The sequence below is a fragment of the Apodemus sylvaticus genome, chromosome 22 (genome assembly GCF_947179515.1).
Source record: "Apodemus sylvaticus chromosome 22, mApoSyl1.1, whole genome shotgun sequence".
Classification (NCBI taxonomy): Eukaryota; Metazoa; Chordata; class Mammalia; order Rodentia; family Muridae; genus Apodemus; species Apodemus sylvaticus.
Genome location: NC_067493.1, coordinates 27,805,677 through 27,817,851, shown reverse-complemented (window position 1 = coordinate 27,817,851; position 12,175 = coordinate 27,805,677). Strand labels below are relative to the sequence as shown.

Sequence of the window (12,175 nt, the reverse complement as noted above, 5' to 3'; positions counted from 1 at the left end):
AGGGAGAGGCAGCTTTTAAGGTTGACTGTACCCTCCAGGGCAGGAGTCTTCCCCCTTCTCACCAGTTCTCTCCTTTTCCTCAGGGAAATCAAATCTCAGGGATCTTCCAGAACAGCAGCTCAGCGGGTGCCCTCCCTGCCCTGGGGCCACTGGGCTGTGTCACCAGTCTGGAATGCACTTTCAATTCCCCTGCCCTCTCCTGTCCTGCCCTCCCCACTAGAGGCCTGCTCATCATTTCCCCATGGAGGGGGGTGGGGCTGGAACAAGGAATCTAGGGGCTCTCAGGATCTGGGGTATCCTGGAGGCAGGAGGAAAGAGTGAAGTTCTTCCAGGCCCAGTCCCTCCAAGTTCCCTCTCAGCCCTTTGTGGTAAATAAGGGAAGATGGCCATAGTGACTGCCCAGAGATGGGGTGGAGATGGACAGCCTCCAGGAACTCAATCCTAGATACATTCCAATCTTCCAACCGTGTCTCAGGTTTTCTGGTGTCTTCTCTAGAGGAGTCCACTGGAACCATCAGCTATGTTTCTTTATGGGGGACATTGTTATCTTTCTGGACTGGAAGCAAGATTTCAGTGGTTCCCAGAGCCTCCTTGGCCTGTCAGTTTTCATAGGCCCTGTGAGGCCCCATGGCTGGTCCCTGGTCCCTGGTTCCCTTTTCTTGGATGGGGAGGTGGATAGGATCCAAACATCTCAGGTAGAGTTCACTTGGAAATCTGCTGTGACCTTTCCTACCTCCCCATTTCTGGACCAGCAACTGTCAGCAAGAGAGGTGCCCTGGACAACCTTGGGGAGCCTTAGGCTAACACCTTCTATGAATAGAGCTCCACTTGCCACATACCCTTCTCACCTGGTCCTCAGATGTTGAGAGGCTGGCCTTGCTGATGCCAGGTGACCATCAGTCTGAATGGGGACACCAGCAAGGCCTCCCATCTCTTTCTAGTTGGGCGAGCACCCTGTAGTGTCGGGGGAGGGGTGGCATTACCTCCAAGAGGCATTTAGAGCCACAGTGCACCACACACTCCGACACTAGGGTCCGCAGAATGAATGAATTTCACTGCTCACATGATTCGCCAGTCTTGAGATCCTGGGCCACTTTCTGAGAAATTGAACTTCCCATTACTTCAATACCGTTGTCTGATAGGCCTCTGGGCTCAGGCTCGCCAAGCAGGGCCACACCCATCCCCAGATCATACTCAGGCATGGATAAAGACATCAGGAAGTATCTGGTGATGCTGTGTAGTGCGCCCCCCCCCCCCCCCCCCCCCCCGCGCTTCCCATCCTGAGGGTTTTCATCCTGTGGTTTACTGGGTGCAGGGCACAGAGGTAGGTAGTAGGAGAGACACCTCAAAGACTCCAGAGCGGGCAGTAAGGACAGGCTTCCTTCTGGTACATGTAGGCAGATGGAGGACCCTGAGTCATGGCCAGCCCACACAGCCTGTACACAGCTCCACTTGGTGCCCATCACCGCCCCGTACTGCCTCCTAGTTCTCCTGTCTTCCTGGGGACTCCCAAGAAGCAAGATAGCCTCCCAGGGGAAACCTGGCTGGGCTCCAGTGGGTGGGGCTTCACTCATAAACAGTTTTATGGCCCTAGGGAAGGCAGAGCTGGCCAGGACATGCTGGGCTGGGCAGAGATGACCCAGACTGTACTCCTTGCCCCCAACCCGTCTGCTGTGAACTGCCTCTCATTCTGAATTCAGTGCCCCTGTGCCAAATGAGCCCCACAGGGACGTTACGAGGTGTGGTGGGACAGAAATCTGTCATGCTTGGTGAAAACTGACACTCACAGGGAGTGAAGGGTGAGAAGAAAGAGAGAAAAACAGATCGGGAGAGACACGGGTACGGAGAGATAAGGAGAGCTATAAAGGCATAGACCAAGAAGATAGAGACCGCAGCAACACAGGGAAAGAAAGACAGCAACAGAGAGGAAAGAGAGAAAAACAGACAGGGAGAGACAGATAGGAAGGAGGATAGCGAAGAGACAAAGACTGAGACATTGAGAAACAAAGATAGAGAGGGAAAGAGAGAGAGAAACAAAGACAGAGACAGAGACAGACAGACAGACAGACAGATCCTAAAGGTTCACTCCATCCCTGTAACCTGGTGGGCAGGCTTGCTGAGTGACTAATGGGTTAAGAGTGGGTAACTGACCAAGCAGGGAGTGTCAGCCTCCGATCTCGGATGACACCAGATACCTTCATGGGAAGGGTTTTATGTTCTTTTGAGGTTAATACTCTCATGCCAGGCCCCCGGTGACAATGTCAGTGACAGAGAGTTCCTGGGTACTCTCCTCTACTTCAGAGGGTGACTCTCTTCTTCCTGCCCTTAGCCCAATACAAGAGATCCTCCACCAGGGGCCTGTCTTAGCTTTCCGTTGCTGTTATAAATACCAAAGCCAAAAGCAACTTGTAGAGGACAGGGTTTATTCAATCCCTTGATGAGATTGCAGCCCATCATCAGGAAAAACAAGGCAGGACCATGAGCAGGAACCTGGAGGCAGGAACTGAAGCAGAGACCTTGGAGAGATACTGCTTACCGGTTTGCTCTCCGTGACTTGCTCAGTCGGCTTTCTCATACAACCCAGGACTATCTGTCCAGGGTTGGCACTGCCCTGGATATTAATCAAGGGAATGTTCCACAGCCTTGCTTACAAGCCAATACGCTAAAAACGTTTTCTCAAGTGAGGTTCCCTCTCTAGTTGACAAATCTAACTAGCTCGGGAACTATGTCCCAAGGGACTTTCTGGGTTCCCTGGCTCTGAGACCTAGTCCCAAAAGGCTAGAGACAGGATGTTCTGGACCTCTCCTACTGTGTATGAGCCTGCAGCAGCTACCCAGCAAGAGTTACATCCTGGGGCCTGCTGCAGGCTATACATATCACAGTTGTGCCCAACTCCAGGTCCTCGGGCCTCGTGAAGTAGATAACCTACACTCCAGGGACTGTCTGAGGCCCTCCCCACACAACCCACAAGCTCATACTAGAAAGTTTATGTCATGAGATGGTGGGTCAGACACATGGAAAATCACTGCCCTTGAGACAGCTGCCTGATTAACAAGGATCCCTGAGCAGGCTGTCCATCTTTGCCTGGGACAGATCTACCTAAGGATACCCAGCAAATGAGGATCCAGGAGAAAGGCAGCTCCTCTGGGCTAGGTCAGTAAGAGAGTGGCCACTCTGTGTCTAACAACTGTGGGCACTACAGCCGATGCGCTTGGGTGAAGCCAAAGGTGCTTGTCATTATGTGTGACAGGACTTGATGTCCCGTGCCACGAGAATTTCGAGTCTTTGAGCTTCTTTTGCTGAGTTAACACTCCTTATCCATGCCATGCTAAAACCAGGCCCCAGAGGCAAATATTCCTCCCAATTCATGGGGAGATCATCGAAGCTCCGAGAAGTTAAGCAACTTGCCTTCTGTCAGACAGATAATAAGGATGCCACATGTCTGTAATCCCAACACCTGGGAGGCTGAAAGGGGAGGACCTCACGTCTAGACTACAAGGTGAGGCTGCTAAAGAAAGAAACCGGGGAGGGAAGGAAGGAGGGAGGGAAGGAGAGAGGGAAGGAAAGGGGAGGGAGGGAGGAACAGAGGGAGGGGGGGAGGAGAGAGGGAGAAGTCATGTTGGGGCAAAATTTTAATCCAAGTACTAGAAAGGTAGAGGATTCCTGGGCCATCATGGCTCCCAGCCAGCCTAGCCTACTTGGCAAACTCCAGACTAGCGAGAGATCCTGTCTCCAATGAGAGCAATGGGGTTGGGGAAGATGGTTCACTGGGTAAAGTGCTTGATGTGCAAACAAGAGAACCCAAGTCAGTCCCCAGCACCCATGCAAAAAGCCAGGTGTGGTGGTGGCGGTGTGTACCTGAAATCCTAGTACTGGGCAGCAGAAATGGGAAGATTCCAGGGACCCCATGGCCAGCTAGCCTAGTAAAAAAGATGGAGAATGGTTGGAGGGAGACATGTGACATTGTGGCGTTGATCCCTGGCCTGCACAGGTGTATGCACACTCACACTCACACACACACACCCACACACACATACACACACAAATGCTTAAATTAGCACAGGGCACATCAACCATACCTGGGTGGTACATAAATGTTCGGTCACCACACAGTTCCACACCAAGGACTGTGTTCTAATTTTTCTGTTGTTTGGTTGGCTGATTATGGAACCTGGGGGACTCACATACACTAAGCAAGTATTCTACTGACGAAGCCACACCCCCAGCCCACAAGTACTTTATTAAAATGTACAAAACTGACTTGTAGAAGTCAAAAGCATATTTTCTCAGGGAGGCTGATAAAGGGGCTGACTGCTCCCAGAAGACTCTAGTGGAGTGGTGCAGGTCTCTGTTCTGAAGGGACGTCTGACAGAGAAAGGCCTTTCCTTGAACTTAGCCTGAGTCTGTGGCCCCCAGGCCCCTGATATACTTGTGGGTCATCAGTGCCCTCAAAACCTTTTCAAGGAATGTGCCTACAGATATACATATACAATGGGCTTTATTTTTCTCCCAAGTATTGGGAATGGAGACCAGGCCCTTTGAATGTGTTAGGCATGGACTGCCTGCCCTGTCATGGTTTGAATATGCTTGGCCCAGGGAGTGGCACTATTTGGAGGTGTGGCCTTCCTTGTTGGAGTAGGTGTGTCACTGCAGGTGTGGGCTATAAGACCCTCACCCTAGCTGCCTGGAATCGAGTCTTCCGCTAGCAGCCTTCAGATGAAGATGTAAAACTCAGCTCCTCCTGCACCATGCCTGCCTGGATGATTCCATGTTCCCATCTTGATGATAATGGACTGAACCTCTGAACCTGTGAGCCAACCCCAATTAAATGTTGTCCTTTATAAGACTTGTCTTGGTCAGGGTGTCTGTTCACAGCAGTAAAACCTGAACTAAGACATGTGCTGGGCACGTTGCACCAGCCCATCATGTTACATTTATATGGGATTTGTTTTTGTTTTTGTTTTTGAGACAGTGTTTTGCTATGTAGGTAGCCCTGGCTGGCCTGGAACTTGCTTTTGTAGACCAAGCTGGCCTCAAACTCACAGAGATCCTCCTGCCTCTGCCTCCTGAGTCCTGGGATTAAAGACACCAGACCCAGCTTACATTTGTTTTTATTTTTACTTTAATTTTTAAAGACAGTGTAGCACTGTTACCCAGACTGGCCTCCTCTTAGTCTACGGCCGGCACAGATTGGACACAGATAGAATGAAGCAGGATCATCACCAACCAACTGGAGCTGGAGATGGTGGAGGAGGCCTCAGGCATAGCTTCCCAATGTGGTGACATCACAGGGGCAAGTGCAGCTAGAAGCAGCCAGACTGGGGTCAGTGAAGACTTCCTGGCAGGACCAGGGCCAGCTGATCTCAGAGGAAATTAACTGGAAGTCAGGGGGAGTAGAAGGCGGCACTAAATCTAAAGCTAGGACCAGGATACCCAGGATGTGAAATCACCCAGCCCTAGTCTTGCAGGAGGCTGCTGCTTGTCTCCCCAGAATATAGCCAGGGGCCTGACCTCAAAGTGAGTCACCCGCCAGCCCAGCTGATTCAGCGGAACTGGGGGAGTGAGGCCAGAACTGTCCACAGACTGAAGCGGCCAGCCAAGGTCAGGACTGTCCACTGTCTGGAAGGGCCAGCCAAGGCCATCAGACCAGCAGGGCTGAGCCCCACCTGCTGGCAACGAGCCACAACAGGCCTCTTGTCTTCATAGTCAGAAAACCCAGGCCTCAAGGAAATGGTTTTGGCAGTGGAGGTAGCTATGGCTAAGGACTCATAGGAAGGACTTGGAAGTCTGGGAAAGAATCAGGGGTGAATGAAAAGTGAACTCACGTGTTCACTGACAGATGAAAAAGTGATCTGAGGAGAATAACTTGCCAGACATGGTGATGGGAGGGTCCCCGAAGTCTGCCCTGCTCTCAAGGTAAGCAAACCGCCCACCACTGCTGGCAAAGAACAGAGGCCATAAAGACATGGAGGCACGTTCTCTATCCCAGTTCCCACTTGTACCCATGAGAAATCTGACCAGTGGCACCGGCCAATCTCTCCCTTCCCAAGGTTCAGTCTACCCTTCTACCTGGCAACAGTATGGTCCCATCCCTGTGATGAAGGAAACCATAGGGTATCAGACATGGGTGCAAGGTTAGGGCTGGGTCCTATCTATTTGACTATGCCTAGGACACTTCTAGCAGACAGGGAGGGGTCTGGCAAACACAGACCCCCGTTTGCGCTGACAATGTGGAAATGAAACTAGGCAGCTAGGCATGGCGATGCGGGCCTATAAACCTAGTACTCAAGAAACAGACGCAAGAGGATTTCATGAGCTGGAAGCCAGCATGAGTTCTATAGTGAGACTTTGTCTCAAAATAGATAGATTAGATAGATGATAGATAGATAGATAGATAGATAGATAGATAGATAGATAGATAGACAGATAGATAGATTGACAGACAGATAGATAGATAGATATAGACTTTCGTTTAAATATATAGTTACAGAAGGGAGAAGGGTAGGGTGGGGGTGGGGAGTTTATATCTAATGTGTGCAATTTGGGGTAGGAAGATGACTGTCTGTAGAAGGGTGTAGTGATAGCTTCAATGTACTGTGCATGCAGAGAGTGGCAAAACACTTGCCATTTTAACTTTCCTTACTTGCTTCTGCAGCACAGGATATTGAGCCCACATAAGGCACATGCTAGGCACGCCACTGAGCCATGCCTCCAGCCCCTCACTGGGGATTCTAGGGAGGGGCTCCACCACTGAGCCACGCCCCCAGCCCCTCATTGGGGGATTCTAGGGAGGGGCTCTACCACTGAGCCACGCCCCCAGCCCCTCACTGGGGGATTCTAGGCAGGGGCACCACTGAGCCATGCCCCCAGCCCCTCACTGGGGGATTCTAGGCAGGGGCTCTACCACTGAGCCACACCCCCAGCCCCTCACTGGGGGATTCTAGGCAGGGGCTCTACCACTGAGCCACACCCCCAGCCCTCTCACTGGGAGATTCTAGGCAGGGGCTCTACCACTGAGCCACGCCCCCAGCCCCTCACTGGGGGATTCTAGGCAGGGGCTCTACCACTGAGCCACACCCTCAGCCCTCTCACTGGGAGATTCTAGAAAAGCACTTTACTACTGAGCCATATTCCTGGCCCCTTGCTAGTGGTGCACTCTAACTTGCCTTTTTTTTTTTTTTTTTTTTTTTACTTTTTACTTTGAGATTAAGTTATGTAGACTAGACCAGGCTCAGCATTGATGGTTTTGTATGTTTGTTTTTGTTTTTTATTTATTGAGACCAGATTTCTCTGTGTAGCCCTGGCTGTCCTAGAACTTGCTCTGTAGATCAAGGGTAGCCTTGAACTCAGGAAGTCTGCCTGTCTCTGCCTCCTGAGTGCTGGGATTAAAGATATACGCCACCACACCTGACTGAGCTTTAGTGGTTTGTAAAGTGTGTGTGTGTGTGTGTGTGTGTGCATGCATGTACATGCATGGATTTAAGTATGCCATGACATAGATGTATAGGTCAGAGGTCAAACGTTGCAGTCACCTTCCGCCTGGTTTGGGACAAGGTCTCTTGTACCACCTGGGTATGCCAAGATATCTGGTCTGAGCACTTCCGGAGATTCTCCTGTCTACCCCTCCCACCTTGCAGTAGGTGCCCTGGGATTATACGGTTGATACTTTGTCTGGCTTTACGTCTGGAGATTTGAACTCAGGTCCTCACATGTGCATGAAAAGCATTTTACCTGCTGAGTCACCTCTCCCCAGCTCAGTGTTAATCACTTGGAATCACCTGAACAGACTCTGATCTACAAAAGATTGAGACCAACGCTCCCAGGTCGGGAAAGGGTTCGTCATTGTACATTTAATAGTTCATGCAGCACTTGGTGACATAAATAGGGAACAGGGGAGCAGGGCCACAGAATCCACAGATAGACCACAGTGCAAGCAAGACACACATGGCCAGGGCCACACAGCGGGGGACTGATGGTCAGCTGGAAGGGTCACCTAGACGTGCACAGCAGGGCAAGTAAAGGTTGATCACACTGTCTCACGACATGCCGGTCACCCAGGGGACACTGAACAGTTGTGGACACTCATGTGGCCCTCGGGTCTGGCTGGTTCACATCATACTCCACTGTCGATGGTTTAGGGGTGTGGGGTCAAGTGAGAGATATTTGGGAGCCAGGGGACAGGGATTCAGGCTTTACACAGAGAGTCTGGGAAGGCTCAAATCGACAGCTTTAACCAGCAAGTTGGAGTTCCTTGCTGTCCCTTGGGGTCTCTGATAGGCAGGCCGAGAGAGCCATGGTTCCTCATCTTCAGGAGATGGGGACTCAGCCCGGACTCATCACGCTCGGAAAGCCCCACCATCAGCCACACTTCCTGCCCAATCTGGGCATCCAGCCAGTAAGGGGTCACAGGCTTGGCCAACTGTCGTGACATGAGGTCAGGGTGCCTAGCCTCCCCGGAAATGGACTTTCTAAGAGCTGTGAGAGTAGAGTGGGCTCAGCCACCATCTCCTCACTTTCTGGGGCCATAGCTTAGTTCCCGGATAAGAGGGCTAGGATCAATTTGGGTGCCTGGGGGGGGGGTCCTTCTGAGAGTTGGGGACAGCGGGCAGGGACCAAGAACGTCTTTCAGCCTCTGTCTCTGCTCTCAGCTTGAGTGCTCATTTGAGGACATCTCCATTTGTCACAATCTGTTTTACACCTGGGCCTAGACCAGGACTCTTACAAGGACCAGGGGCAGTGTTCTGATTAACTCCCAGTTCTGGGGGAAAGCTACAAGGGTGGCCACAGTCCCCACTCTTGAGACCTGGCAGGACACAGGGCCAGTTCAGGTATGGGGATCAGAAAAGAATTCCCAGAAGACTTGAAGAGGGGACAGGGTAGCCCCAAGATAAGGCCACAGGGCCACTGTAGGGGAGCCAGCTGTCACCTCCCTGGTCTGGGGATACCGTTGCCGCTGGCCCTTTGTTTTGAAAAAGCACAAGGTGGTTATTTATTCCAAAAGTGAGTCCAGAGAAAGGAGAGGCTCCGTGCCAGGCAGAAGCCCCACTCAGCCACTAACCAGCAGCTCCCAGGCCCCTGGCACAGGGAATGGGTCACAGGGCCACGCGGGGAGGCCCCAAGGGTGCAGGCGCAGTACAAGCTCAGACGGTTAGGGAGATGAAGCTGTTATAACGCTGGATGTTTCTCTTTAGGATCTCAGAGCAGGGGCCCAGGACACGCTCAAAACGAGGCCGGTCTAACTTCACACACTTGAGGGGACCCCGGGCTACCACAGTGGCTGCACGGGGGCGGTTCAGCAGCAGGGCGATCTCCCCTGGAGGAGGGAAAGAAGAAAGTCAAGGTGCTGTGTTCATGACATGGAATGGCCTTCCGGATGCCAGGCGAGCCTGTGTTTTCTTCTTTCTTCTCTTCCTTCTTGCACTGAAACAGGGTCCCAGATTGCCCAGGCTGGCCTAGAACTCACTGTGGAGCTGAGGATGACTTTGTCTGATCCTCATGTCTCCTCCTAAGTGTTATGGACTGCAAAATGGACTACCACACCTGGTATATAAGGCGCTGGGGATTGAACCCATGAATTCTTAACCCTGGTCTTTTGTGTGTATGTGTGTGTGTGTGTGTGTGTGTGTGTGTATGTGTGTGTGTGTATGTCTGTGTGTGTATATGCATATATATGTGTGTGTGTGTGTATGTATGTGTGTGTGCATGTGTATGTGTGTGAGTGTGTGTATGTCTGTGTGTGTGTGTGTGTATATGTATGTCTGTGTGTGTATATGCGTATATATGTGTGTGTATGTGTGTGAGTATGTATGTGTGTGTGCATGTGTATGTGTGTGTGTGTGTATGTCTGTGTGTGTGTGCTCGGGCGCACATGTGTGCATGTGCGCGCATATGTGTGTGTGCGTGTGTATGTGTGTGTGTGCCTGTGTGTGTTTTCCTAGGAACTGAACACAATCTCATGCATATTAGGTAAGCATGCTGCCACTGAGCTATAGCCTGAGCCTTTTAAAAATTGGTATTAAAATTGGTATTATTATTATTAGTAGTATTAATAATAATAATTTGGGGACAGGATCACAATAAGTTGCCTAGGACAGGCTTTGAACATGCCATCTTCCTGCCTCAGCCTTCCTGTAGGATGGCAAGCCCTGTATAAGTAAACGTAAGACCCAGCATAAATTCTTCCCTAGTGTAAGTATGTCCTGTGAAACACTTGGATAGAATACTTGCCCGGCATGCATGGGGCCCTGAGTTCCATTCCCAGCCCTGCACAAACCAGGAGTGGAACACACTTGCAAACCTAGCACTCAGAAGGTGGAGGCAGGAGGGCATAAAATTCAAGGTCATCCTTAGCTACACAGGCAGTCTGAAGCCAGTCTAGGCTACATGAGACTCTGCTTTAGCATCCCACCCCACCCCCAGTTACATGTTAATTACCTAAAATTCAAGTTTAGTTAGTATTGTCCTGTGATCCGCCTGGCAACCCTACATGCAACTGATGTGGTCCAGGCTTCCCCATGACCTACTTGCAGCTGTAAGAACATTCTAGATGCACTCAGGACCCTCCTTGGTAGCTCAGGAATGAACAGCTTGTGGTCCCAGGTTTCTCACCAGGGCTCTGCTTTCTCCCAGATCAGCAGCTAGGCCCAAGGACTACTAATCCTGTGGTCTCAGGCCCGACCCGGACCTCAGTTTGAGGTGATTCCAGCTGAGGCCTCTGTCACAGCTGCATGTGGCTTGCCCTAACCTCCTGATCCCACTCTGGGATCTAAGGAAGCCCCGTGCAGCTCCTGACCCAGGGCCCCAAATGAGATGCCACACCTTGAGTGGTGAAATCCCCAACTCACCAAAGTAGTCAGAGGGTCCGAGGCGCCCCACTTCCACATACTCCTCATTGGGGGATCGTCGCTGGAGGACTGAAGCGGTGCCCTGTGGGAGAAGGGACAGGCAAGAGTCAGCCAAGTGTGAGGGTCAGCTCTTAGGGGAACATGTCAGAAGCTGCTTGTTGGAGTACACCATATTTTGGGGATCTCTTGCTTAGGTGGGTATGTGGGGGAGTCACTTGTTGGAGAGTCACTTGGGGAGTCTGCAGTAGGAGCCACTGCCTGTGTGTGGCTTCCTGGTTCTTCCTGGCTCTTTTCCTCCATGTAGACACAGTGGCTTCCATCCTTAACTATGCAGGCTTCTCTTTCTTCTTTTGGGATCCACCAAGGCCTTCTGGGAGGCGACCCCCATGCAATCTGAGCTCTGAGTTGTTGTGGTTGGCTAATACAACGACACCCCCCCCCCCAGACACCTAGAAGCCTGTCCTGTCTGAACCCTGCTTTTACTGACACAATGGAGGCTCCCCCAAAATAGGGATACCCAGAGTATCCTCCAGAGGTCCTGATGGGGGATGGCCCCAAGGTGCCAGTACTTTGTCCTGATGCTGAGAGCTGACCTTGGACTGCAGTTTAAGGACAATGAGCTGTCTTAGCCACGTTGGGGGGGGGGTCTAGGGAGGAACATGGTCTCAGGGTCACACACCTGCTGAGCTATGCAACCCCTCCTTACTCCCAGGAGGGCAAGCGGGTCTGCAGACGAAGCTGGTTCAATGATTACCAGAGCAGCTGCAGCAGGTCACTGGCCTCTGGGAACATTAAAGACAGGGCCAGGGCACCCTGAGGCGTCCGGGCAACCGAATGCCTCCCATGCTCACGCTGGCTACCTGAGACGGCGGCTACACAGCTGGACCATGACTCCTTTTAGGTAAGTCCTTCCTGAGTCAGAGTCTCTACCGGTCACCTCCGTGGGTCAGGAAGAGAGAGATGGCTTTCAGCATTGCCAGTAATTTGCAGCAAGGACAGCAGAGCTTAGCTAAGTATGGTGAACCTAGCATCCCAGAATTTTAGGAAGCTGAAGCAGGGGGTTGTTGTGAGCTTGAGGCTACCCTGGGCTACATAATGAGACCTTGGCCAAAAATCCTGCTCACCAAACAAAAATAAGGCCAAAGCAAAACAACAAAAAAACCAACAACAACAACAAAATGATGAAGAAGAGGAGGAGGAAGAAGAAATAGGAAAAAGAGACCTTCGACTTGGCGCTGGGTAAAGTCATTTGCAGCCAGGTCTAGTGACAGAGTTCTATCTCCAGGACTCAATGGTAGAAGGAGAGAACCAGCTCCAAAAGCTGTCCCTTG

At 51.5% G+C, this 12,175-nt stretch overlaps 1 protein-coding gene across 2 annotated transcripts in view; it reads right to left on the bottom strand.

The window, feature by feature from the left end:
• Nucleotides 1-7,835: 7,835 nt before the first annotated feature.
• The window catches only part of Prkar1b (protein kinase cAMP-dependent type I regulatory subunit beta), a 124,789-nt gene continuing 120,449 nt past the window's right edge, over nucleotides 7,836-12,175 (bottom strand). For both annotated transcript variants that reach the window (XM_052168125.1, XM_052168124.1), the window contains exons 10-11: nucleotides 10,845-10,926; nucleotides 7,836-9,313 (exon numbers count right to left, since the gene is read on the bottom strand). In XM_052168125.1, the coding sequence (XP_052024085.1) occupies nucleotides 9,141-9,313; nucleotides 10,845-10,926 (255 nt within the window). In that variant the 3' untranslated portion in view covers nucleotides 7,836-9,140. The remainder of the gene's footprint in view (nucleotides 9,314-10,844; nucleotides 10,927-12,175) is intronic.